At 42.5% G+C, this 26,915-nt stretch overlaps 1 protein-coding gene across 1 annotated transcript in view; it reads right to left on the reverse strand.

Annotated features, from left to right (window-relative positions):
- PIP4K2C (phosphatidylinositol-5-phosphate 4-kinase type 2 gamma) overlaps positions 1-26,915 on the reverse strand; it is a 111,238-nt gene that overhangs the window by 27,234 nt on the left and 57,089 nt on the right. The window contains exon 5 of the mRNA XM_029594928.1: positions 16,603-16,749. Coding sequence (XP_029450788.1) covers positions 16,603-16,749 — 147 coding nt within the window. The remainder of the gene's footprint in view (positions 1-16,602; positions 16,750-26,915) is intronic.

Genomic DNA, 26,915 nt, shown 5'->3' on the forward strand with positions numbered 1-26,915 from the left:
CCTCCATCTTCCTTCACTTCTCCCAATTACTCCCTTTCAATCATTTGCTCACACTCTCATCCTTGCCCAGCATTCCCGACATCCACATATCCTCTTCCCTGTGCTCCCTCTCTCGCCTACTTGACTCCCTACTTCCTTCATCCCATCCCCCTCCCTGCCCATCTATTCTGACCCTTGTTTCCCATTACTTTCTGCTCAGCAGCCCCCACTTTCCCTCTCCCTTCCACTTTTATCTGCTCAGAAACCCCAACTTCCTTTCCCACACCCTCCACAGGGTGAAGAAAACAGCAGCAGCATCACTCCCAGACTCAGAAGGGGAAGATAAAAGTTTGTGTCCCATTGGGCCCAGAACAACAGGAGCTGGCAATATCTCGCTCTGATCTGGATGAAAGAGGAAACAGCCTCCCACTGGGACAGAAAGAGAAGGCAGTGAGAGTAGCCCTCCTGTCAGTCCCAATATAAGAGAAGTCAACCAACTCCCACCCAGGCTGATAAGGAGACAGCAGCCTGCGACACACCTCTCAGGACCTCACGACACACCTGTTGAGAAACACTGTTCTAAAGCGTATCCCCTCTCACATGATGTCCAGTACCCACCCATTTGTCTGACGTGATCTCGACCCACCTCTGATAGAAGAGGGATATAGTTGGCCCCTATCTCCTCGTCCCGTGGATGGGTCGGCCAAACTTCATTGGGAAGTTCGGGTCAAACCTGAATCAGGTCCTCTTTTTGGTTGTTGGCTCTGAAAGGACTGAGACCTTCAAGGGCAGAGATGTCTGAAATTACGAGTTTCTGTAGGGTCGAAAGCACTGGGAGCCCCTGGCCCGACCCCTCATGGGTGAGGGGTGCAGTGACCTCTTTTTCTTATCTTCCGGTAGTCAAGGCACTGGAGATTCACCCCACGTACTGGCTAGCTTTTCCAATTTGCTTCCAAAGGGAAGGGATCCCTTATAGGGCATCTTTGTGAGGTTTACCTTAGAGGTCGCGTCCAATTTCGCAGCTATAGCTGGCCGCCACCACTGAGGCTACTCCTCTGGCTGAGGTACACACTAAATCAGAGCTTGCATCTGCTAGGTGCCACAGTCTCTCTGGGATGCACCCCTGAGCTATCTGCCTCTCTCTCGAGAAGCAAACACGAACGAGCCACCAGGGCACAACAGGAAGCAATCTACAGTGTCATTACTGTCACGTTAAAGGTTTGCTTAAGGATGGACTCCAATTGCCTATTATGTGCATCCATCAAGGCCGCGCTTCCCTCTACTGGGATAGTTGTTCACTTTGAGACAGCGCAGACCAGGGCATCCACTTTCAGGAAACGCAGGCATTCTTTGGCCACCAGGTCCAGAGGTTACAAGGCCTCCAAGGCCTGATCTTTAAAACTGGCTTCCAGGGTGTCCCACTCCAGGTCAATCAACTCCTGGTTGGCTTCCAACATCGGGAAATAGCAAGAGGCTTTCCATAGAGACACCAGGATGGGATTCCTCTTTGGTTCAGACATAGGATCCATGCCAGGAACTCTCAGAGTTTTCAGGATCTGGGAGACCAGGGCTGGCAATTCATCTCTGTGGAAAAAACATAGCACAATCCAGTATAGCTCCAGGTCTGGAGGGATTTCCCAGTCTTCCAATGAGTCTCATCCCCATCGTCGTCCGTGTTGTCTGGGTCTCTGTCAGGAGATGAGGCATGTCCCGAGGCAAGCTGATAGGGCTGGGAGGACAAGGGCTTCCCAGCTGGGGCTCAGATCAGGCAGGGACAGCAGCTGACTGTACCTGAACAAAGGCTTGAAGGCCCTGAAAGAATTCCACCCAAGGAAAGGTTGCCGGGTTCATACCTAGCCCATGAGGAACTGGGGTATGTGCCGCTGACCTGCCCTCTCCCAGGGAGGATGCAGCCCCGGGATTGCTCAGATCCGGGGTGCTACCAGATAAGGTCGTGGCTGACCCGTGCTCTGACAGAGTGGCCAGGCTTGGAGAAGTTCTTAGAGTCCAGCCCTCCCTGGGCTTCCTCTCAGTGCTGACATAGAAAGGATTCTAGGTCAGACTGTGCAGTCCTAATATGGCAGGCAGCACAAAAAGGAGTGTTGCTTGTGCTTCTTTGGTGCTGGAGCCATAGTTACTGTAGCTTGTGCATTCAGCCGATTAGCACCTGAGCTTGAGTGTGCACAAATCCGCCCCGACAAGCGTAAGTATAAGCTTCCGGTGGTGCGTGAATGTGCGCAGTTATACGCGCAACAGGGCCGGCCTGCACCGTTCGTACTTACGGTCAATGGGGGAAAATGGCGCTGCACCAAACCACCCCGTGGCGTGCCAGAGTCTGAAGCAGGGCCTAGCCCACTGGGGGCTGCTTAACCCGCTTGGAAACTCCCTTCCCTTGCCCTAATAAGATTGGGAATGTCATTGATACAGTACACAGAGCAAGGAGACCGGAGGAAAGACTTACTGAAGCCCTTCCATGTCTCTGAATCAGAGGAGTTCTTTATTTACCCAGGCCCAGTGCTTACCGGCTGAGTGCAGAGATGGTCTCTGGCTGCGGGGGGAGAAGGCATAGGCAGTCACTGCTGCATTTGGCTTCCTGCTCCCGTTGCCTTTCAGCTGCTTCAGTAGCAAAGTCCATGCCAGGAACCATTAGGTATCACTGCAGATTGAGCCCCGCTCTCCTTTCTCCAATTTAAAGGTAAAATTTCCTCTTCTAAAGCGTACTGTGTTCCTGAGGCAAAATCCACATCTGCTAGGAGATGGAGAGATACTGAATGGTTGAGGTCACTGCAGGGGTATATATAGGGCAACGTCAACTTTGAAATCTGACTGTCTCCATCTGCTAGCAGGGGAGCACATAACCCATTGGTCCTGAGTCTATCTGGCTACACACTAGGAAAGTTCAGTTTGGAGAAGATACGACTGGGAGGGGGGGGGGGGGGGGGAATATGATAGAGGTCTACAAAATTATGAAAGGACTTAATGTAAGTCGATTATTTACTCTCTCAAATAATAGGACTATGGAGCACTCCATGAAGTTAGCAAGTAGCTCATTTAAACAAATTGAAGAAAATTCTCTCACTCTCAGTGCATAGTTAAGCTTGGAATTCATTGCCAGAGGATATGGTTATGGCAGTTAGTGTAACTGGGTTTTAAAAAGGTTTGGATAAGTTCCTAGAGGAAAAATCCATAAACTGCTATTAATTAATAAGCAATAGTGGCTTGAGATTTAATATTTGGGTATTTGCCAGATACTTGTGACTTGGATTGACCACTGTTGGAAACAGGATACTAGGCTTGATGGACCCTTGGTCTGACCCAGTATGGCATATCTTATGTTCTTATCCACAGCCACATCTTTCTCCTATCTGTGCCATGAGTTTGAGACCTTCCCAAAATGTTCATCTTGAACTTTTCTCTTGAAGTATTTGACAAGATTCCTTGGGGTAGAGACTGAAAGATATCCAATTAAGTTAGCTGGATAAGTCCTAGCTAACTTACAAGGGATAGACAGCAGTGCAGCTATGCTGCTAAATATCTCCATAAAAATCGTTGATTAGCTGGGTAAGTCTTATATGGGTAACTTTAGACCTTGTATTCTTTTGTGCCAGATTGTGGGAGTTCTTTTTCTTTGTTCTGCTATCCTTTGGCAATAAAGAACATGACTCACCTCCCTCATTACTGGAGGGAAAGTGATGCTTGCACAGAGTCTCAACTCAGAGCATAAGAGGATTCTGCTCTTCATTTTGGGTAAAGGTTTTTCTGCAGGTGTAGATTTTTCTCCTTTTTGCAGGAAATGAGTAAGGCAATTCTAAAAAATTCAGGGTAAATGGCTCCTCGATCTTCTGGCCCTGGGAGCCATGCAAGCACACCTAGTGCAATTTGGAATGTCGGGAGAAGGGCCCAGACATCGGTACAGCAATTATAAAAGTCAAGACATTTTCTTGCAGGATCTAGGGCATCTTGAAGCGTGGTTTTGATTCTGAGGCGATGTTGAACTTGATTTTGGAGGGAAAAAAATCTTGAATAATGCCAAAAGAAAGAAAAATGGTATAATTCATTTTTTTTTAGATTTGTAGACAAATATGTTTTAAGAGAAAAGGAAAAAAAAGCAAGCGGCTTAAAAAAAATAAAAAAGCACAAATTCATGTCCATTAGCAAAAGAAAGAAAGGAAAAAAAAAACACCGAGGAGACAAACTTAGTGGCTGCACAGAAGATCTGCACATGTTTAGAAATCTAGGTATTTCTCTGTGCTTTGAAAGACATTTCTGTTCTGACATCACCAATTTGTGTGGCTGATATCCTGTTTGTCCACAGAGAAAACATTCCATACATCAAAAAATTTTGAAGAAAGACCAAATGACTGCCAACATGGTTAAATGATGAAAGAGAAGAGGCTATTAAATCCAAAAAGACATTTTAGAAAACAGAAAGCAAGCCCAAATACTGGTAAAATAGATGCAACAGTTATAACATTTTCCTTCTTACTCCTTGTTATTGATTCCCTGTTACATGTAACTGCTTTTCTGCACCATTGTTCAAATTGTAAAGTTTATTGCACCCCTGTTTCTTGTGAACCAGCATGATGGGACTACCGTCTTGAATGTTGGTATATAAAAAAAACTTAAATAAATAAATAAAAAATAAGGCAGGGCAAGAGAAATTTTGCAAAGAAGTTTGCCAAATAGATAAAAGCTAGTAATCAAATTTTCAAGTACATCATAATCAAGCAGCCTGAAAAAAATGTAACTTGGGACACTAGATGACCAGAGAGGACAAGGAAATAGTGGAAAAAGTAAATTCTTTGCTTCTATCTTTACTGGAGAGGGCGATGAGGAGAGAACCTCACCAGAGCTGTTCTTTGAAGGTGATGCTTTTGAGAAATGAAGCGAATCATACCAAAACTGGAAGATATAGTACAGCAAACTAATAAGCAGCAAAATCACAGTATCTTAGCATTCACCCAAGAGGTCTAGTCCTGGGGGAATTCTGCGCTACTGCCCATAGAAGGCGGCCCTGGCATACTGCAAATGGAGCGCACTGTTCACGGCGAAGATGAAGGCAATGGTGAGAGTGAATGTGTGTGTGTGAGAGGGAGCAGGGGAAGGTGAGAGAGAAAGTAGGGGGGGGGGGGGGTGAACAGGAGAGTGTGAGAGAGCAGAGGGAGTGCTTGAGTGTGGGTGCCAGAGAGAGGAAGCCTATATGAGGAGATTGTGAAGGAGTGTGTATGTGTGAGATTGGGAGCTGGTGTGTATGAAAAAGGGATCGTGTGTATGTGAGGGTGCTAGCCTGAGTGAAGGGATTGTGTATGTGAGAGAGAACCTGTGTGAAGGAGTGCATGAGAGACATAGGTAGTCTGTGTGAGAGTGTATGCGTGAGAGAAACAGAGCTTGTGTGGGTGTATATGCAAAAGAGAGGGGTTCTGTATGAGGGGATGTGTGTGTGTGTGTGTGTGGGAGCCTGTACGTGCACTAGAGAGAGAGAGGGAGCATGTCTGTGTGAGAGAGAGGGACAGAGGGAACCTGTGTGAGGGGCAGTACTAAGAATGGTGTCAAACTCTGGGGGTGGTGAGAGTGGAAGGGGTTGAGCCTAGAGGTGGAGGGGAGAGATACTGGCAGATGGAGGAGTTGGGGCCTGAGAGGGCAAATTGGCCAGAGGAGTAGGGAGAGCAAGTGGGACACTCTTACAGTGAATTTCTAGGGGAATTCTGCTCAAACTATTTAAAATTCTTCATCTTTAATAACTTTTTTCTGTATTAATTTAAAATGTAATTACTTAAAGACCGTCATGTAAATTGTGTTATTTTGACCAATATAAAATATGCAGAATTTTAATTTTGTGCGCAGAATTCCCCCAGTAGGTCACACAGAACTCTCAATATAAAATTGCTGTAATCTTTAACTGAAATCTGACATCGCACCTCAAATATAGCACCAGTTTTTAAAAAGGGCTCCAGGGGTGATCCAATGAACGAGACACCTAGTAGTTAGAGCAGCAGGTTGAGAACAGGGAGGCCAGTGTGCAAATCCCACTAATATTCCTTGTGACCTTGAAAAAAATCACTTTCACCTTCCAGTGCTTCAAGTACAAATTTAAGATTGTAAACTCTCTGGGAATAGGGAAATACCTACAGTACCTGAATACAATCCACTCTAAAGTGCTATAAAAAGTGGAATATAAAATCAAAATTTTACAGAGCAGTGCCACTATTAGCCATGTAGACTTGGGAAAGTCACTGTTTTTCTGGTTATGAGAAAGGATCCCAAAGAATAGATCTAGTCCTATCAAGTACTCGAGACCTGGATTGGACACTGTCAGATACAGAGAGGATTTCGCTTAATTACTGCTTTAAGAAAACTGCCCCATGTTGACTAGTAACAAATAAAAAGGTCATGGTCAGCCCAGAGACAGAAAAACAGAGGCTGTGCAATAGTGTGGAAAAGAATGAGACTTCAGAGCGCATGTGAGATAAGAAAGGTGCCAAGAAAGCTACAAGAACAAAAGAACTACTGAGTAAGCATAATATATGATGTCTAAGAGGCGCATGAAGGAAAAGTACCAGCAAATGTAGGGGATGAGAGAGGGGAGGAGGGGAAATTGTGCGAGCCATGTTTAACAGTGTATAAAAGACTAATGAAAATTCAAAACGATGAGTAGACTGGCACTGCCTGGTGAGCAGTTAATTCTGTGATACCCGGCTCCGTTTACTCCCTTAAGGAAACACAATCTTGTTTCCTTCGCTTTCTGCTATCAAGTTTTGTATGTATAAAAAACAAACCTGCTGGTGATTATCGATCTCTAAGCTACTTAATAAATGTTATGTTTTGAAACTGAAAAGCTGTTTCATTACTGGCTTTGTGCCTTCTCTGGGGAGGAAACCAGGCGAGGTAAGTTCCAAAGTTTCAACATTTTGGTAGCAGAGGATGGTTTGAATGCGGCAGGACCAGTCGGGACCGCGTGTACGGCTGGCAGATCTGGTTTTGACCACAGGTACAACTAATCAGGACCTAATGGTCACTGGCACGATTAGGCACCACGTGAGGTACATGAAACACACGTGGGTGTATATATATATATTTTGTTTTATCTACATACGTTAGTATTTTTATTTACATTTATTGTAGTTTGAAGCTGGTAATTTTTTTTTTCAAGTTAGTTTAAGCTTAAGTTCATTATGTTACAAGGTACAGGATTCCCCAGTTGCCTGGCATTAGATTGTGAATTATTTCCACATGAAGTTAAAATCATTACTAAGCATTGTAAGAAATGGGCAGTGTGGGTGGAATAGGATGCATTTATGAGCTGGCCTGAGGACGGCAACTTTTCAGCCCCGGTTCTGCAACAGCTGCTGCAATTCATTAAGCATAAAAGACAGTAAAGTCCTTGACACGACATTTGTATTATTTTAATATGTTCATGGTTACACAGGAGCATAAGATGGGCACCGGGTCAGAATCCCCAGGTTCAGAATCTGTTCCACGCTCCCCTCCCCCTTATGAGAGCAAGGAATCAGATTTAACCCTTGGTTGGGCTATAGTCCAGAAAGCCTTAAACTGACAGCCTGTTTGTTTTTATAGTTTGCAATAAGATTTGAATGTTGCTCGTAGTAGGCTAGTTTTGTTTGAAGACGGTAGTTTCTCAGCCCGTCTTACATCAGTTGTTAGCAAGAAAGATTTTCTTTGGCCAATTGTCCAGAATACTTAAAGAAAGCTTATTAAGAAGCGATACTAGTTCGTTTGCCTGTATATTTGTTAATAAATTTGTACTGGAACACAATACAAAGAGGTTTAAGACAGCAACAGTTAGTCCTTTGTTTTGCCTTGCTTGCAGGGCTCGGAGATTAGAGGAGCATAAAAAGGGAAAGTTGTTGGAAAGCACTGTTTGCAATCTGGTTATGTCCGATTGCTGCCAGGGTGTAATGCATTGCAGTGAGTGGGGATCCGCTCTAAAGATCACAGCTCAGTTTCCATTTAAATTGCCATGGAAGTTTTAGAATTTTAAAGGACATTGGGAGCTGGAGAGTAAACTGTGTTGGAAGATAAGAGGAAGCGGGAAAGAACTGGTTTAAACAAATCATTTTTTCTGTTTGAAAGTTATAAACAGACTGATGAGGAATTAAGGTTTGGAGAAATTAGTTGATTTTTACAGAAAGGGAGTTTAATTTAATTTAGTAGATTCTTGAAAAAAAGTTTGGTTTTGTGGACTCTCTCTTGATGGCTAGAATTGAAATTGAGCAGAACCTAATAAGGTATGGCTTCTTTAAAGGATGGGTAAATAAATACTTGTATGTGAGACAAATAAGGAAAGTGAATGGCTCTGATGGAAAAAGAGAACAGCTGTCTTGTCCATTTTCTCTGCATATAATGTATTATTCCATTTTTTACTTTTTCACTTTCTTTGCTTAATAAATCAAAAATCATGTGGTTAGAACAGAATAGGATTTCTTTCTTTAGGTAAAATATTAGCTGAAGGTACTTTCGAAAAGCTGTAACAATTAAGAGGTTTTTTTCTGTTAGATCTCTGCATTAGTTACAGCTCCTGCGTACAGGGAAATGATGTTTACTATGATGCAGGGTATTTTAGAGGACTGCTTATATATATCAATTAGGAAAGTGTTATGCCAGTAAATAAACTAGTAGTTGAAGAATAAATTGAAATATTTTTCATCTATTAGAAATTCTAGAGTTGCTTCTGCAGTAAGAAAGCGTTTTTACTATTTGCCTTTATTTTGGATATTATCTATTGGCATTCCTGCTTCCTGCTCTGCACTATAGAATTGCAAGACATCTTTGTGCAAAATGAAAAACAAAGTGTCCTTTTTGCTGTTAATGCTGGGATCATGTGTAAGTCTAGCACTAGTCCTGGTGACCAGGCTTTGATAACATGCCCGACTGGACTAGTTACGAACAGTTTAATGTTCCAGCCCAGTTACTGAACCAAATAGACACTGTAGATTTAAGGGAACTTATAGCATTAGAACAAAATTCTGATTTGATTTCAGAGATCGTTAACTGTCTTTTCCAGAGAAGGGTGGCAAATGTTAGGAACTGTTTGGGGAACAGGGGGGCTCCTCTATTGGGAATATTGACAATTTGATTGCTGAAGAAGCAATTACTAGTGTTAAAGTTTAAAACTTGAAAGGACAAGGCAGTTAAGGGGTTAGCAGCAGAGAGAAAGGGGGGGGGGGGGGTGAGTGGGAGATGCAGGAAAGTGTTTCCCAGGAGAAGACACAGAGGAGAAAACTCCATTCAATGAATTAATCTTTCAGTTTAAAAACAGACTGGTGAGGAATTAAAAGATATTAAGAATAATAACCACCTTGATTTAGCAAGAATGTTTAATTTTGTTTGCAGTGGATAGAAATCTGTATCTTGTCAGTGCAGGGAATACAGAATTGAATGAGCTCTTCCTTTTTGGAAAGAGTTGTTACTATTGTAAGTTTTTTTTAAAGGTGCAAGTAAGTGTAACTGATGGAGTACGTTATGGCATGGTAATGTTAATTATATAGTTAAGATACTTCAGTATTGTCTCACCTAGTTTTGCCTAGGTGATACTGAAGTAGAGCTGTGTTTCCTGCATTCATTAGGTCTTAAGGTATTAAAAGGTAAACTTCAAATGTGTCAATTATAAATGTAATATTCTCGCTATCTAGATGAGAAAAAAAAATGTCTACTGAGAGAATTGAGGCTGTTTTGAAAGTACAGGTCCCTCGGACATTGAAAAAAAAGTTACGAGCATTCCTTGGCATGGTATCACTGGTGGGGGTTGGTCTCAGCAGTCAGGGCTCCCTAGGCCCTTTCTTGCAAATCCAAACTGATTTTATCGAATTGCCTTTATGTAAAAATTATAAGTACGCACTAACTGATTTGCTGTTTCTCAGGGTGGGGGGGGGAGGCTTTCCCAGTAGTGAAGGCAGATACAATCTCTGTAGCTAAGATTCTGCTGAGAGAATTTATTCCAAGATATGGAATTCCAGAATCAATTGATAGTGATCAAGGGACACACTTTGTGAATGACATAGTAGGCGTCAGGTTCCACACCCCTTACAGACCCCAAGCCTCTGCCCTTATAGAGAACTTCAACGGCAGGTTAAAAACTAAAGCTGGGTATTATTCTATACCACAACTTGTGGTAGTGTCTCCTAGAGACATAACAGAGACAAGAAAGTAGCTTCATGACCGCTATTTGCTGAAGGCATATCAAAATGTTTAGTTTCAATGGAACTGTAATTTCACTAACCATTACCTTAATTTTGTTGTATGCCAGACATATTTTTCCAGGTTGACAACAAAGCCTTCTATGGCATGTGAGATGTACTGCTTGAAGATGACATTTTTTCCCAATTTGATTTTCATTTTTCAACAGATCTATTTTAATTCTAACTTTTGTTTTATTTTGGATCGACCCAAACACTTTTTGGTCTAATTTTTGAGCTAAAATATTTGTTAATTGTTGTCTGTCTTTAAGTGTTATTTGTGTGTCATAACGACTGAAGAATGCAATGCATAAATTTATTTAGTCAGTTTAGTGAAATATGTTTTTATGTAATGTCTGAGCACCTAAGTTGTTTGTGGTTTAGACTATTGCAAGTTACCTTATAATAAAGTGGGAACATTATGCAGATTAGTAATAGTATTTTGTGGGGATTATTAGAGGCAAGGAGTTATTTGACATGACGGAATCCTCTCATTGATTAATTTGAATTTGTTTTGCTCTTATATTAGGTTTTGATCTGTAACATACACATCTAATTTAATGAATTAAGAGGCTATGCTTCGATATAAAAAAAAAATGTACCATACTGGGAGAACTGTATACGACATGTGTCATTGATTTCAGAAATCATCCCATCCTTTGCCACAGAAGCCATCTTGCACCCTTCATTATATGAACTGAAATGTTTACACTTCTTGCCTGATTTTCTCTTTGTCTAGTTCTATGGAGGGGTGGCCTTAACTAGATGCTGTTTTCCTTGCTTTTATGAGGCAATGTACCTTTATTTGACATGTGATAACTGATTGTCATAAAAATATTTTTATGATATACCTAGTCAATATCTAGTTAGGTACCTATTTGCAGATGCAATTATTTACATTTTCAAATTAATGATAGAATCTGAATTAATGCAGTTTTTATTAGTCCCACACATTCCAAGCATTTTGTAGCATTTTCCAGTCCTATAACTTCTAATATGTATATGCATTTACTTACTGAGTCAGATAAATGATTGCTTGATATGTTTCTCCACTACCTTTATCTATGGAAGCTGGTCTGATCACATTCAGGGTTCAAGAGAGATGTATAAGTCTCTCCCCCTTATTTCTTCCTCTGTAATCTGTATCTATGGTAAGCACATTGCTGGTCTTCCATATTCTATTCCCCCTGCTTCTAACTTTAACCAACATACTAAATTTGGTTATTCCCCTTCTATTATGAAGTTCCCTGTATGACCTTTTGGTCATTTCTTTCTTCCTGTAACACTTATGATATTTACAACCTTTTATGGATTCTTTGTTTTCCTTTTTATCCTGACTTCCTTCACTCTCCTGTGCAGGGACTCACCCAGGTGGTTTGGTAGCCCTACAAGGACATTATTTTGTATGTGGACACAAAGCATACCAAGCACTTCTTCCAGGGTGGGCTGGCATTTGTTTCAGTGCAAGAGTTTTGTTCTATACACACATTTATCCAAATTTGTCTATGATTCCAAACGCTAATTATTCCCGATTGAAGAGAGAAATGCAACAGTTGCTAGAGTTCCTTAATTCTAACAAAACCTCCCCACTTACTGAAGGCCAAATTGTAAGATTAGCCATTACAGATGTCATTCCATTAGTTACAGGGTTCCTTTTTCAATTCATGGTACAAAAATACAGCGCTTACAAGCCGTTTTAGAAGTTATGGCTTATGAGTATGCTTTTAACAAAACTATTAATGAATTAGGACAGCTAAGGATTTATAGTATGCAGAATCGAATGGCATTAGATTATCTGTTATCATCCCAAAGCGGAGTATGTGCTATTGTAAAAGGACAATGTTGTGTTTTCATTGATGATAATTCTGAATTAGTGATGGATTTGGTCGAACGCGCCAAGGCAGCAGCATCAGTTCCCAAGTATGACCATTGGTCTACCTGATGGGAACAGCTGATAAACTGGCTCACATCCCTAGGGGAAATTGGCAGGGGTTTCTTGTGGTTTGCTCTGGTCCTTCTTATAGTTGTGACAGCAGTGTGTATGTGTTTGCCTACTTGTTTATTGCTTGGCTGGCAGATAATGCAACGATGTTGGGCTCAAACAACGTCTATCACCTTAAACAGGATCAACATTCAGAGGTCAAGTATGACACAGAACCTCTATGCTTCCCTTAATACAGCAGCTTCCCTTGAAAGGGACCTCCTCAGGATGAGTCATCTTGACAATGACGGCTAAGATCAGAGTACACCCTCTGACAACCTAAGACAGTCGCATGGCCTTGGTGGTGATGATTGTCCCAAGCAAGAGGGAAATGAGGAATTGGGTTAATTACTGCTTTAAGAAAACTGCCCCATGTCGACTAGTTTATTTTATTTATTTATTTATTTATTTATTTAAAGGCTTTTATATACCGGAGTTCATGCACTTGTGCATACCACTTCGGTTTACACAGAACAAGGAACAGAAAATTACATCAAACAGATTGAACAATTAAACAAATATACAATTACATCCAACAATTGGGTATAAATAACATGGCTAACTTAGTAGGAACTTAGAGTTTGAGGTAAAGGAGAGAAATAGTACCAAGTGGTAACAGAACAATGTTAATGGCTAAATAATAAATATAAATAGTAAATACAAATTCTTATAATAAATACAGGTGTTTACAGATTACAGTCTTCATGAAAAGTTTACGTCTACAGAATAGGGTTAAGTAAATAAGAACTGGCGGTTATTTCTATAGGAGTGAAGACTTCAAAAACTGAGGTTACATCTGGATTAAGAGGTATTGGTGTAGCATGCTCAAATATTTAATGATTTGGAATTGTGAGACCAAGGATAAAATTAGGAGTTGTTTGATATGATTATAAAAGCGAGAATGATTCAAGTTCTGGGATGTGGTTCTGAGCTAGACCTTTAAGTGTAGGCTTTTGTAAAGAGCCAGGTCTTGAGTTTCTTTTTGAATGTTCGAGTACACGTTTCGAGGCGAATGTCCGTGGGGAGGGCATTCCAATGAAGGGGGCTGGCAGTCGAGAATGCACGTTTCTTGAGTGAGGACTTGGCTGAAGGTACGTGTAAGGTGCCTAAGTATCTGTTTCTGATTGGTCTTGAAGACTCGTGTAGGCGAAGTGGAAGGCTTAGATCTAGCGACGTTTGTGAATGGATGTTCTTGTGTGTTATAGTTAGCACTTTGAAAATGATTCTGGATCTGATGGGGAGCCAGTGTAAGTGTTTTAGTATGGGTGTTATGTGTTCACTTCTGCTGGTGTTAGTAAGAATCCTTGCGGCGGAGTTCTGCAACATTTGTAGAGGTTTTGTGGTTATGGTTGGAAGGTCTATAAGCAGAGAGTTGCAGTAATCGATCTTGGAAAATAGTATTGTTTGGAGAACTGTTCTGAAGTCCTGAAAATGCAGGAGAGGTTTCAGCTTTTTCAGAATATGTAGTTTATAATAGCATTCTTTCGTTGTGTTCTTGACAAATTCTTTGAGGTTCAGCCTTTTGTCTAAGGTGACCCCCAGGTCTCTTACTTGAGTGGAATTGATCATTGGTGGTGAGGTTAGGTTGTTGGTAGGCTGAAGGTTCTCATCTGGAGTGATAAGCAAAAGTTCTGTTTTTGACGTATTAAGTACTAGGTTAAGGCTAGATAGGAGTGAGTTTATGGACTGTAGACAATTGTTCCAGAAGTTGATGGTGCTGGAGATGGAGTCAGTGATTGGCAGCAGAATCTGAACATCGTCTGCGTATATGAAGTGTGTGACCTTAAGACTTGAGAGTAGATGACATAGGGGGAGAAGATAGATGTTAAAGAGGGTGGGGGAGAGAGAGGATCCTTGGGGAACTCCGAAAGAGGATTTGACCGGGAGGGAATCCTTGTTGCTGATTCTGACCTTGAAAGTCCTATTGTGTAGGAAGGATCTGAACCATTCCAGGGCTGATCCTGAGATGCCTATGTCTGAGAGCCGGTCGATCAGGATAGAGTGTTTTACGGTATCAAACGCAGCTGATAGGTCGAGGAGAATCAGGAGGTATGGGGTCTTTTTCTCCAGACCTACGAGGACTCTGTCAGTTAGAGAGGTTAGGAGGGATTCCGTACTAAGGGATTTGCGGAATCCGAATTGGGCTGTTGTGAGTATTTTATGCTCTTCTAGGTATTCAGATAACTGTTTGTTGATTATCCTCTCCATAAGTTTGGCTACAAATGGAAGGTTAGCTATGGGGCGAAAATTAGCTGGGTCTGTAGGGTTCAAGTTGGGTTTTTTGAGGAGAGGTTTGAGGGTGGCTAGTTTCAGGATGTCTGGTACTAGTCCTTGGGTTAGCGAGCTATTAATTATCTCTGCTAAGGGCTTCGCTATGATGTTCGGGATGGTGAGTAGGAGTTTAGAAGGGATGGAATCTGTCGGATGAGTGGAGGGTTTCATCTTTTTGAGAGTCATTTCGATTTCAAGTGAGGAGATAGGTTCGAATGAATCAAGGTTTATGTTCTGGTTGCGTGAAGGAGTGATGATAGAAGGAGGTACTGTGTTACTGGTTGCCAGAGGGGCCATTAGCTTGAGAATTTTGTTTTCAAAAAATTGAGCAAGCTCTGTGCATCTTGATTGTGCTTGATCATCTGGGATAGTTGGTGAGGTGGGTTTTGTGAGCTCTGAGACATATGTGAACAGTGCTTTTAGTAACTGAAATCTGAGACATATGAGCTCTGAGACATATGAGCTCTGAGACATATGTGAACAGTGCTTTTAGTAACTGAAATAAAAAGGTCATGGTCAGCCCAGAGACAGAAAAACAGAGGCTGTGCAAGTGTGGAAAAGAATGAGACTGCAGAGCGAATGTGAGATAAGAAAGGTGCCAAGAAAGCTACAAGAACAAAAGAACTACTGAGTAAGCATAATATATGATGTCTAAGAGGCGCATGAAGGAAAAGTACCAGCAAACGTAGGGGATGAGAGAGGGGAGGAGCGGAAATTGTGCGAGCCATGTTTAACAGTGTATAAAAGACTAATGCAAATTCAAAATGATGAGTAAACTGGCATTGCCTGGTGAGCAGTTAATTCTGTGATACCTGGCTCCGTTTACTCCCTTAAGGAAACACAATCTTGTTTCCTTCGCTTTCTGCTATCAAGTTTTGTATGTATAAAAAACAAACCTGCCAGCGATTATAGATCTCTAAGCTACTTAATAAATGTTATGTTTTGAAACAAAGGCTATTTCATTACTGGCTTTGTGCCCTCTCTGGGGAGGAAACCAGGTGGGGTAAGTTCCAAAGTTTCAACAACAGTATGCTGGACCTGATGGACCTTTGGTCTGATCACTTTGGCATTTATTAAGTTTATAAAATCATGAGTGGGGTGGAATGGGTAAATAAAGGATGGTTATTTGTACTTTCAAATATTAAAGCAAGGGGATACTCCATGAAACTCAGCCAGCAGATTTAAAATAAATCATACAAAGTACTTTTTAGCATAACACACCATCAAGCTGTGGAATCTGTTGCCAGAAGATGTGGTCAAGCCATAGAAGGATTTAAAAGAGTTTTGGAAACTTTCCTGGAGGAGAAGTCCATAAAATATTATTAGCCAAGTAGACTAAGAAAGGACAATGATATCCTTGGAAGTAAGAAAAGAGGACTACCTTTTGGGATCAACGGGTACTTGGAATCCGGCTTGGATACTGTTGGAGACAGGATACTGGGCTCAACAGACCTTGGACTGACTCAGCATAGCATCTCTCCTGCTCTAAAATCATAGGGGGGAGGAAAATGAGGAACCAAGCTGGAGTATCAGCAACCTCCTGCAAGCCAGTATTAAGACAAAATTGGAACCAGAAAATGCAAGTTGAAATTTCTCTTCTCACACATAGTTGAAAAGAAAAGATGGAGTACTGCAAAGTCAGTTCACTCACTCATACAAAGCAATCTTTTAGCTTCCTAGTCTACCAAGTTAGCTGTAATATATGGAAATTTGCTTTAAATCTAATCAACCTCAGCAGAGTTTACTGCTTTGCTAGTATAATTTCTGACTAATTACATGCTTAAACTCATCACCTCAAATTGCTACAAGATGAAAACTGAAGCCCTGATAGAAGTATTGAGAAGGCAGTAGAGAAAGAGGAATGGAAGTGTATGTATTATAACCCTATGAGGTGGTGCAAGAGTGGATGAGAGGGGAAAGTGATTATTTGCTCTTGTTAAAAAAATACAATAAAGCTCAAGTGATAAGAAATTAATATATAACCTTTATGCTTCCAGATATTAGAAGCTGCTAAATGCCTCCTCACTGCAAATGTGTCTGGCAGTCAACAAAATCCACAGATTTGCAGAAATGGGCTAGCTCATCTCCAAGAACACTTTTTTAGTGGAGAAATACCTCCCAGAGGAGGGGAAAGGGACTTCACATTCAAAAAACTTTCCGAGTTCTGAGTGCACTTACCTTCAGATCATATTTCCTGTGCACTGCCAGTCGATGGCTGAAGAGGTTTCTCATCACCAATATGTAGTTGTCCTCACTGTCCACGCTCAAGCGATACATGGCTAGGAACTGGGGGAGGAGTGTGTTTCCATGGCACTTCACTATGTACTACCCCACCCCATAAAACAAAACACACAGAAAGGGCTTATGTACATGACAGTCTTTATAGAATTACACAGATGGTTAAAATTCTAGTATTGTATAAACTGTACATTTTGTAAAACCTGAAATCTTTAATATATGGCTATCAAGCCTTGCTGCAAAAAAAAAAGTAAGTTTGTTTACTGTAAATGGTGTCCTCTGCAGACAGCAGGATGAATTACCCATGATACACGTGATAGCATCTGACAGCATCGAACAGATCCTTTTCTCTAAAGCTTATAGAGCTTTTGCTCTGAGCATATGTGGGAATTCCCATGCAGGCACTGCCTCGTGAGCTGCCTCAATTGATTTTTTAAAAAGGTAAGTAGTCAACTCTCCAGGGAGGAAGACAGGTATTTAGCATGGCTAATTTATCCTGCCGACTTCAAAGAACATCGTTCATAGTAAGCAAACTTGGTTTCTCTATCAACCAGCAGGGCTGAATTAGCCATGACACGGGGCGAGTTCCAAGCTGAGGGTTACAGCATAGCGTTTACTGCATAAGCAACTTAGATCCAACCATGAGTAGACTACTAGGTAAACAATTTATGCAAAACTGCTTGCCCAAATATACTGTCCCTTTTTGATAAATTGTCCAGAAAGTAATGGGACATGAAGATGTACACTGACAATGAAGTTGCAGCTTTGCAGATGTCTTCAATGGTAACAGCTCCCACATGAACTATTTTATGTTTGTTTATGTTTATTTATGTTTTATTATGTTTTGCAGATTGTCTTCAATGGTAACATTGAAGACAATCTTTGCATTTTGCAGATGTCTTCAATGGTAACAGCTCCCACATGAACTATTTTATGTTTGTTTATGTTTATTTATGTTTTATTATGTTTTCTCAAATTAACTATGTTCAATGTAAACCGCTAAATGTTCAATGTAAACCACTAAATGTTCAATGTAAACCGCTAAATGAAGCGATAGTTACGGTTCCTTAGCGATAGTTATGGTTCCTTGTAAACCGGGGTGATATGTATACTATACAGGAACCCCGGTATATAAATTCTTTAAATAAATAAATAAATAAATGAACTACTGATGTGGCCATAGCTCTTACTTGATAAACTGTGATCTGGATGTCTGCTAAAGTATAACAATGTGCAATATAGTTTGCCAGCCAATGGAGAAATTACTTACCTGATAATTTCATTTTCCTTAGTGTAGACAGATGGACTCAGGACCAATGGGTATAGTGTACTCCTGATAGCAGATGGGAGACTGAGTCAGATTTCCTAAGAAGATCCCATGCTACTGATAGAAATTAGCCACTGCTATTAATTGTAAGTCAACTTAATTAATAGCAGGTAATGGACTTCTCCTCCAAGAACTTATCCAATCCTTTTTTAAACACCGCTATACTAACTGAACTAACCACATCCTCTGGCAACAAATTCCAGTGTTTAATTGTGCGTTGAGTAAAAAAGAACTTTCTCCGATTAGTTTTAAATGTGCCCCATGCTAACTTCATGGAGTGCCCCCTAGTCTTTCTACTATCCAAAAGAGTAAATAACCGATTCACTTCTACCCGTTCTAGACCTCTCATGATTTTAAACACCTCTATCATATCCCCCCTCAGCCATCTCTTCTTCAAGCTGAACAGTCCTAACCTCTTCAGCCTTTCCTCATAGGGGAGCTGTTCCATCCCCTTTATCATTTTGGTTGCCCTTCTCTGTACCTTCTCCATCGCAACTATATCTTTTTTTAGATGCGGTGACCAGAATTGTACACAGTGCGGTCTCACCATGGAGCGATACAGAGGCTTTATGACATTTTCCGTTCTATTAACCATTCCCTTCCTAATAATTCCTAACATTCTGTTTGCTTTTTTGACTGCTGCAGCACACTGAGCAGACGATTTTAAAGTATTATCCACTATGATGCCTAGATCTTTTTCCTGGGTGGTAGCTCCTAATATGGAACCTAACTGTGTAACTACAGCAAGGGTTATTTTTCCCTATATGCAACACCTTGCACTTGTCCACATTAAATTTCATCTGCCATTTGGATGCCCAATCTTCCAGTCTTGCAAGGTCCTCCTGTAATGTATCACAATCTGCTTGTGATTTAACTACTCTGAATAATTTTGTATCATCCGCAAATTTGATAACGTCACTCGTCGTATTACTTTCCAGATCATTTATATATATACTGAAAAGCACCGGTCCAAGTACAGATCCCTGAGGCACTCCACTGTTTAACCTTTTCCACTGAGAAAACTGACCATTTAGTCCTACTGTTTCCTGTCTTTTAACCAGTTTGTAATCCACGAAAGGACATCACCTCCTATCTAGAGATAGGGCGCCAGCTTAGCCGCAACCTCTTGAAGTCACAATTCACCTCATGGGTGATTCCCTTGATACCGTTCATGGGCAGCCATGGGTGGTATGTTGAGTCCATCTATTTACACTAAGGAAAACAAAATTATCAGGTAAGTAAATTTCTCCATTTCCTAGCATGTAGCCTGATGGACTCAGGACCAATGGGATATACAAAAGCTACTCCCGAACGGGGCATGAGGCTGCCCGTGGTCCGGATAGCACCATCCTCGCAAAGGCTGCGTCCTATCGAGCCTGTGCGTCCAGGCAAAAATACCGGGATCCTGCTTACACACCACCTCCAGTCACTGCTCGGCAGATGTTGATGGTGACAGTAGCTTAGCTTCTGTCCAGGATACTTCCTGGGCCCTAGTGGAATGAGCTTTAACCTGAAGGGATAAAGGCTTTCCCTGCCTCTACATAAGATCCTGCGATCATTTCCTTGATCCAACGAGCTATGGAACCTCACGAAGCTATTTCGCCTTGTTTCTTTCCACCGTGAAGAACAAACCAGCGATCCGTCTTGCGCACTGGATCTGGATTCTCCAGAAACCATACTAAAAGCCTACTGATGTTTAAGTGGTATAGGAGTCGGTAGTCTTCCATGTCCTTGCGTCTATCTGTGGATGGTAAGGAGATGGACTGGTTTAAGTGAAACTCCAAGACCACCTTCGGCAAGAAGGAAGGAGCGGTGTGAAGCAGTATCCCTCCTGGATTCAACCGGAGGAACGGTTCCCAACATGACTGCGCCTGCAGTTCGGAGGCCAAAAGGAGGCCCTGCTAAAGAGTCCAATATTAGATTGAGGATCCATAGGGGGGACCAGCAACTTAAGGGTGGTCAGAGGTATTTAACCCCTTTTTGGAAACTAGCCAAGTCCGGATGTGTCGACGGGCAGACTACATTCATCTCGCCTCTGAAACAGAAGGAAGGCGTCTCCTGGACCTTCAAGAAGCTGAGAGGCAAACCTTTGTTCTGGTATCCTGTAAAAATACTAGAATCATGGGATCTTAGTTGTGCGAGGCAGCACCCTGCACTCCTTGCATCAGGCTTCAAATATTCTCCAGATCCGAACATACGCCAAGGACGTTGAGAACGTCCGCACAAGGAGCAAGGTGGCAATTACTGCCATTGAATATCCACACTTCATCTCAAGGGCAGGACCGCAAGACAAAACCAAGTTGGGTCCTCGAGGAGGATCGGACCTTGGTGGGGAAGGTCCCTGTGTGGAGGGAGGCCTAGGGGGCTCTCCACCAGAAGCCTTCACATGTCTGCATACCCCAGGCATCTGGGCCAATCCAGAGCTACCAGAAGGACTCATCCTCTGTGGCGTTCGATCTTGCGAACGACCTTGCCCAGTAGAGGCCACGGAGGGAAGAGTACAGTCATTCCTCTTCTGACCAAGCCTGGACAAAGGCACCAATTCCTTGGGAGCGCTGATCTCGTCTGTGACTGATGAATCGGGGGACTGTGGCCAGTAGGTCGATGGATGGGAGGCCCCAGTGATCTACCAGGAACTGGAAGGCTCTGGTCGACAAAGTTCATTCTTCTGGACTCAGACTTTCCCTGCTGAGAAGGTCTGCTCTGTTGTCTTTCCCACAATGTGGGAGGCTGATATCCCTTGCAGATTTAACTCAGACAATTCCATAAGGGGGACTATTTTAAGAGACACTGTGTCCTTTTGCTCTTCCCTGGCAGTCGACGTAGGCTACCATTGTTGCATTGAAGTGTATCACACCGACCGCCTGAGTCTGTGGCTGAATTGTAGGCACACTAATCTGACAGCTTGGGCTTCCAGGCATTTTATGCTCCAGCGCCCTTTTTCCTTGGTCCATCGCAGCAGGGTTGTCAGTTCCTGACAATAAGCTCCCCGCTCTCGGTGGCTCACGTTTGTCGTGAGGAGGAGCAAGTTTGGTAGGGGCAGGCTTACATCTTTGCTTAGGTGAACTTCCTGTAACCACCACTGGAGCCGAGAACATACTTCTATCAGAACATGGAGGTGAATTGAGTAGTCGTGAGACATGGGTTCCAATATGACAGAAGTGAGCGTTGGAGTGGCGGCATGTGAGACCTCACCCACGGTACTACTTCCAGGGTTGATGCCATCATGCCAAAGACTTCATACCCTGGGGCACATTGTGTCCGCCAACAGACATACCTGGCCCATGAGCTTCCTTATCCTCGGAGGGAAGAGAACTTTGCTCTGCTTGATGTTGAGCCGGACTACCCGGTACTCTAAGGACTAGGAGGGCTTGAGGCAGCTCTTGTCCACATTTACGACCTGACCAACTTCCTGAAGCAGGGACGTGACCCTGCTGGCTACCTGGAGGCTCTCTTCCAATGGCTTCACCCGGATTAGACAGTCATCTAAGTAAGGGTGCGCCAGGATCCCTTCTTTCCTTGGTGCCGTCGCCACAACCACCATAACTTTGGAGAATGTTCTGGGGGGCAGTTGCCAGTAGTATGAAGTTAGGCCCCTGAGAGGTCCAGGGAGGCTAAGAACTCCCTGGATTTACGGTCATTCTGACGGAGTGTAGAGTTCCCATGCGGAAGTGGAATATCCACAGATGACGATTGACACTCGAAGTCCAGGATGGGGCAAAACGAACCCTCCTTCTTGGGTATGATGAAATAGATGAAATAGCACCCCGCCTTTTCCTGGGGACATAGGTACCAGAGAGTTATAGCCCTCAAACTGAGGAGTCTTATCAACTTAGATTCCACTGCCATTTCTTGTGCTTGGAGTGTAAGGGTGACATCATGAACATGTCCCAAGGGATGCTGCAAAATTCCAGAGAGTATACTTCTCATATGTCCAGTATCCATTTGTCATGTGTGGTCTCGATGCACCGCTGACAGAAGAGGGATAGTCAGCCCCAGTACTCGAAAACAACAAGAGGCTTTCTGTAGCGAGATCAGACAGGACCAAGGAATCTGGCACCTCATCTGGGTCCCTGCCAGGGAAACCCTTGGTGAGGAGAGGCATGCCTCAAGATCCTTCGATAGCGGTGTAAGAGGTATTTGTATTTTTTTTGTCCAGGCAGGGCAAGTGAGGTAGCAGGTTGCACCTGAACGATGGTGTCCATGGCCTTGGAAAATTAATTCCATCCTAGAGAAGATGGCAGGGCCCCTGCTTAGCCCCGGAGTACTGGGGTAGATGCCGCTGAATTTCCCTCTTCCACAGATGACCCAGACATGGGTGCTTCCAGCTAAGGCTGGGGCTAACCTCTCATCTGAATAGGAGGAGCCATGCTTATCAGAGACCAAGGAAGCCTATTCTCCTTTGACTTCCCCATAGGGCTGGCACAGGCTGAAATTTAGGTTAAGCTGAGAAGCCTTAATATGACAAGCAGCACAAACAGCAAGGCGCTTAGGATCCTTGGTTGCCAGCACCATTGGTGGTGGTAACTATGCGTTCCAATCGGCTCGTGCTTAAAAGTTATCCATGACAAATTTAAAGGGCCTAAATGGGGCGAGGTGAGGTGCTTTTCCCGTATGTGTTTATGGCATTGTACGCTAAAGTACGCACTGATCATAATGCCCACAGTGCCTTCGTAGTTGCAAGCATATGTGCTGACGTAACGCACGCAGCGCTTTCATTCGTACATGCAACAGTGCGCTGACGTCACTCGCTCAGCGCAAGTGCTCTCAGAATTGTGTGCAGGGCCATATGATATACAGAAACTCTCACAAGATGGCGCTGAAGAGGCAGACCACGCATGTGCTTAATGTGGGACCTAGCCCCCGAGGACTACTCAACCCGCTGGGAGACCCAATTCCCCTTACCCTCCATGGCAGCGGGAATGACACCAGTACGGAAAAGGTCATGCTGACTGACTGGGAGGGACCACTTGGAGAAATTCTGATCAAGCCCTCCCTGGGCTTCCTAACAGTGCCGACAGGATTTAAGGTCAGGCTGTGCAGCCCTAATATGGCAGGCAGCCCAAAGAAAGTGTCGCTTTTTTGCTGCCGGATCTATAGCTGTCTTCTGAGTTCGGCCAGCTAGCACTGAATCGAGCATGCACAAATCTGCCCCAATGTGTGTATGCATAAGCGCCCTCAAATGTATGCGTCCGGGTGTGCGCGAGTGTATGCGTACACTTATGCACTCAGGTATTCGCACTGTTTTGCACACAGATACGTACGTACATATGCGCACATTAGGTGCACAAAGAGCTGGCCCGCACCGTGCGTACCAACAGATGGGGGGGGGTATGGCACCAAACCAAACTGCTCGCAAGAAAGCACTGCCGCGGCCTGCCATGTGGAGTGCTCACTGAGCCTGAAGCGGGGCCTAGCCCATCAGAGGGGCCGCTCAATCCACTCGGAAACCCCCTTCCCTTGCCCTAATGAGATCAGGGATGTCATCAGTACGGCGTGTTGAGCAAAGAGACCGGAGGACTTTCCAAAGTCCTTCCACATCTCTGAATCTGAGGAGTTCTTCCTAACCTGGGCTCAGCGCTTACCAGCTGAGTACAGAGGTGGTTTCCGGCTGCATGGGGAGGGGGTGGGGGGGAGAAGAGAGCTTAGGGTGTCACCACCACACTCTGCTTCCTGCACCCACTGCCTTTCAGCTGCTTCAGGAGCAAAGTCCATGCCGGGGGCCAGCTACCGGAGCAAGGGACACCTCTGAGGGATCTCGGAAATCACCTCAGGAATTCTCCACTGGGGGAGGGGCCATTAGGTATCACCGCAGGAGAGCGTGGCTCAGTCTCTCTCCAATGTAGATTTTCCTTCCTCTAACAAGTACTGCAATCTCGCTAAACCCCAAGTGCTGGTGTCTGGATAACATGTCTACATCTGCTAGGAGAAGGAGAGATACTGAATAGCTGAGGTCGCTGCTGGAGAATATCTAAGGTGACGTCAGCTTTTAAACCTGACTCAGTCTCCATCTGCTTGCAGGGGAGCACATAACCCATTGGTCCTGAGTCCATCTGGCTACACGCTAGGAAATGCTCCATTTTCCAGGCCCTGAACTTTCGTGATCAAACAATGGCCACAATGACAGCAGTTTGCCTGTCATGGTCCAAGTCATAGGCCGGGTAACAGATCATGTCAGTCTTATACAGTCTGACTACAGACTACATATACAGTCTGAAACAACTCACTGTGAGCTTCTTGGATCCAGATATTCTGTGAAGCAATCTTCTATTTTTTTTTTTTAATATACCACTAAAAAGTACTGTTTAGGGGGCTGTCGAGGAGGTGAAAATATTTTTAAAAAGTATGAAATATAATTAAATGGAAAAAGTTTTCTGGAGAGATAGGATACATGTCTGTGCTGAAGCTCAGATAAAAAAAAAAAAAAAAAAAAGACAGGCGATTCACAAGGCAATGCCTGCATGGGCATTCCCACATATGCTCAGTAGAGCAAAAGCTCTATAAGCTTAGAGAACAGTCTATCAACACCATCGGATGATGTCACCCATGTGTCACAGCTAATTCAGCCCTGCTTGTTAGGAAAAAAAAAAAAAATGTAAACCCTCCCCTCCAAAAAGAATTGCATGGCAGTTAATGACCTAGTAGACAACCTTAAGGTCAGAGCTTAATCATGCAGCATATTTGCTGCCAGAAATTACCAAGCCATTGCTATTAAAGATTTATGAACTGGCTTAAAAAACAAAAAAAAAACCCCTTAATAAATACCTAAAACGCAGAAAGCACTTAACAGTAGCAGGTTTGAATAGCTCTATCCAGTCTGAATTCAGGGTATCTATCCTAGTATTTGACAAAATAACATATACATAAAAATAGTAGGTTATCATAGAGTTTGTATATGCTATAATTTTGATGCTTTTGGATGATAATTTGATTACCATATTGTAAGATACCCAGAGACCTTTTTTGAAGGAGGATGACATGTAAATATTTTAAAATGAAATTAAAAGCCTTATTTAAAATTAGATAACAGGTGTAGCTCTAATTGCAATGTGTCTTGGAAATCATCTATATAAAGCATGACTGGTATGTCTTACATTTATCCCCCTTTTTCATTTTCAATTTTATTAGAATTTTAGCAGATTAAGACTATTTAAGATGTTATGCTTCATCACTGCCTTTCTCTGACCATAATATCATGGCTGGGTTACCCTACTCCCACCCTTATTTCCATTAACCTAGATCTATACAACAAGACATATTGATGTCCATATTCAAAAACATTTAACAGGCTAACTCAGAATTTATACTCAATCACGAAAATGAACGCTCTGTTCGATCACTGTATAATAAACATTTCTTCAAAACTCCTGTGATGTGTTTACTGTTCAATAATCATATCTTGTTTTTCTTCAAAAATGTACTGATTTTTTATAACCTACACGACTGTGGGGCAAAATTTAATAAGTATAATCATTCAATATATTTTTTTTTTAAATATTTAAAGGATTTAGTTGAAGGTTTCATATAATCGTGTAGGTGTCCCTGTACCGTATATGGATGTTATAATCATTAACCTCCAACCTCCTCCTTATGTAACATTTTTTTGCTTATATTATTTGAATATTTTTCTGTATAAATATGACATCCAATAAAGTTATTCTTATTATATTTATGACATCCAATAAACAATATTCTAAAAGAACTCCAAAACTTGTTGTTCTAGAAGGATTCAAAAACTTTCAATATTTTCCCACAATGGTGTAACACTAATGTGGTAATGTGTGTCTAAAATACATCTGCTATAAATCAATATATGCTTGAAAGTCCCGACATGTACATGTTTCAGACACTATTGTCTTTCTTCAGGGGAATATACTATGTAGCAAACAGTACAAACAGATGATAATTTCCACATAATCCTTCTCAAACTCACTACGATTTAAGTTAAGTTTTCACCACTTCCCTTGAATTCCACAATAGTTCGTTGTTTCTGCGGGTATGCTGATATTAGTCTCTCCCAGTCTTCACAGCTATTCTTTAAATTCCACAACGGTTCATGGTTTCTCCAGATGTCCAAATCTCAAGTCTCTCGCGGTCTGAATGTCAACTGAACCTGTCTCTAGAGCCTACTCCTTACAACCCACTCCTCGACATAAGTATTGAACCAGTCTAGCAGTTTTTAAGGACCAAATAGCCAATGGGAATCCACCATATTAAAGTGTTCTATTGGGTTTTAGCCAAGACGGCTTTTCTTTTACAATATCCACGCCTTCTTGATTACGTAGCTTTCAAATGCAACAGACCTGGTTGAAAACACCAACATTTGCTATGATATACTGTCGGACTTGATAGGGAAGAACTCTCCAACTTGAAATGCAAACACTTATATTGAAGCGGACCTAATGGAACTAATCTAAATAAACTTGCACTGAAAGTATTACAGCCGAATGGGAAACATAAATGTTACAAAACTGGGGACAGATTTAGCTCTTCATTCATCCCTGCTGGATGTGACGACTCTAGGGTGTAGACCCAAAATAATTCACGATAGTTTAGTCGTACACCCAAGTCCCCTCCATGTGGGGAAACACTAACTTGTTCCAATACAGTCCATTTTAAATCTGCTATACCGTGTCCTGCTTCCTTCAAATGTTGCACCATAGGAGCCTTCATTTTGGCTGTAGTGTACCGTGACTTGTGTTCCCCCAATCTAATGCGTCCTGGGCGTGATGTGTGACCCACATAGAGTTTGGGACATGGGCAAATGATTACGTACACCACATTACAAGAGTTACAATTGGTGTTACTCTTTCTCCAAACTTTGTATTGTGACAGGATCCACCCATTCCTTCCCTACTATAGTTTGATGGCACCAACTATAGCATCCACATGACTGATGGTCTACAATTTCCTCTATGGGAACACT

The sequence above is a fragment of the Rhinatrema bivittatum genome, chromosome 3 (genome assembly GCF_901001135.1).
Source record: "Rhinatrema bivittatum chromosome 3, aRhiBiv1.1, whole genome shotgun sequence".
Taxonomy (NCBI): Eukaryota; Metazoa; Chordata; class Amphibia; order Gymnophiona; family Rhinatrematidae; genus Rhinatrema; species Rhinatrema bivittatum.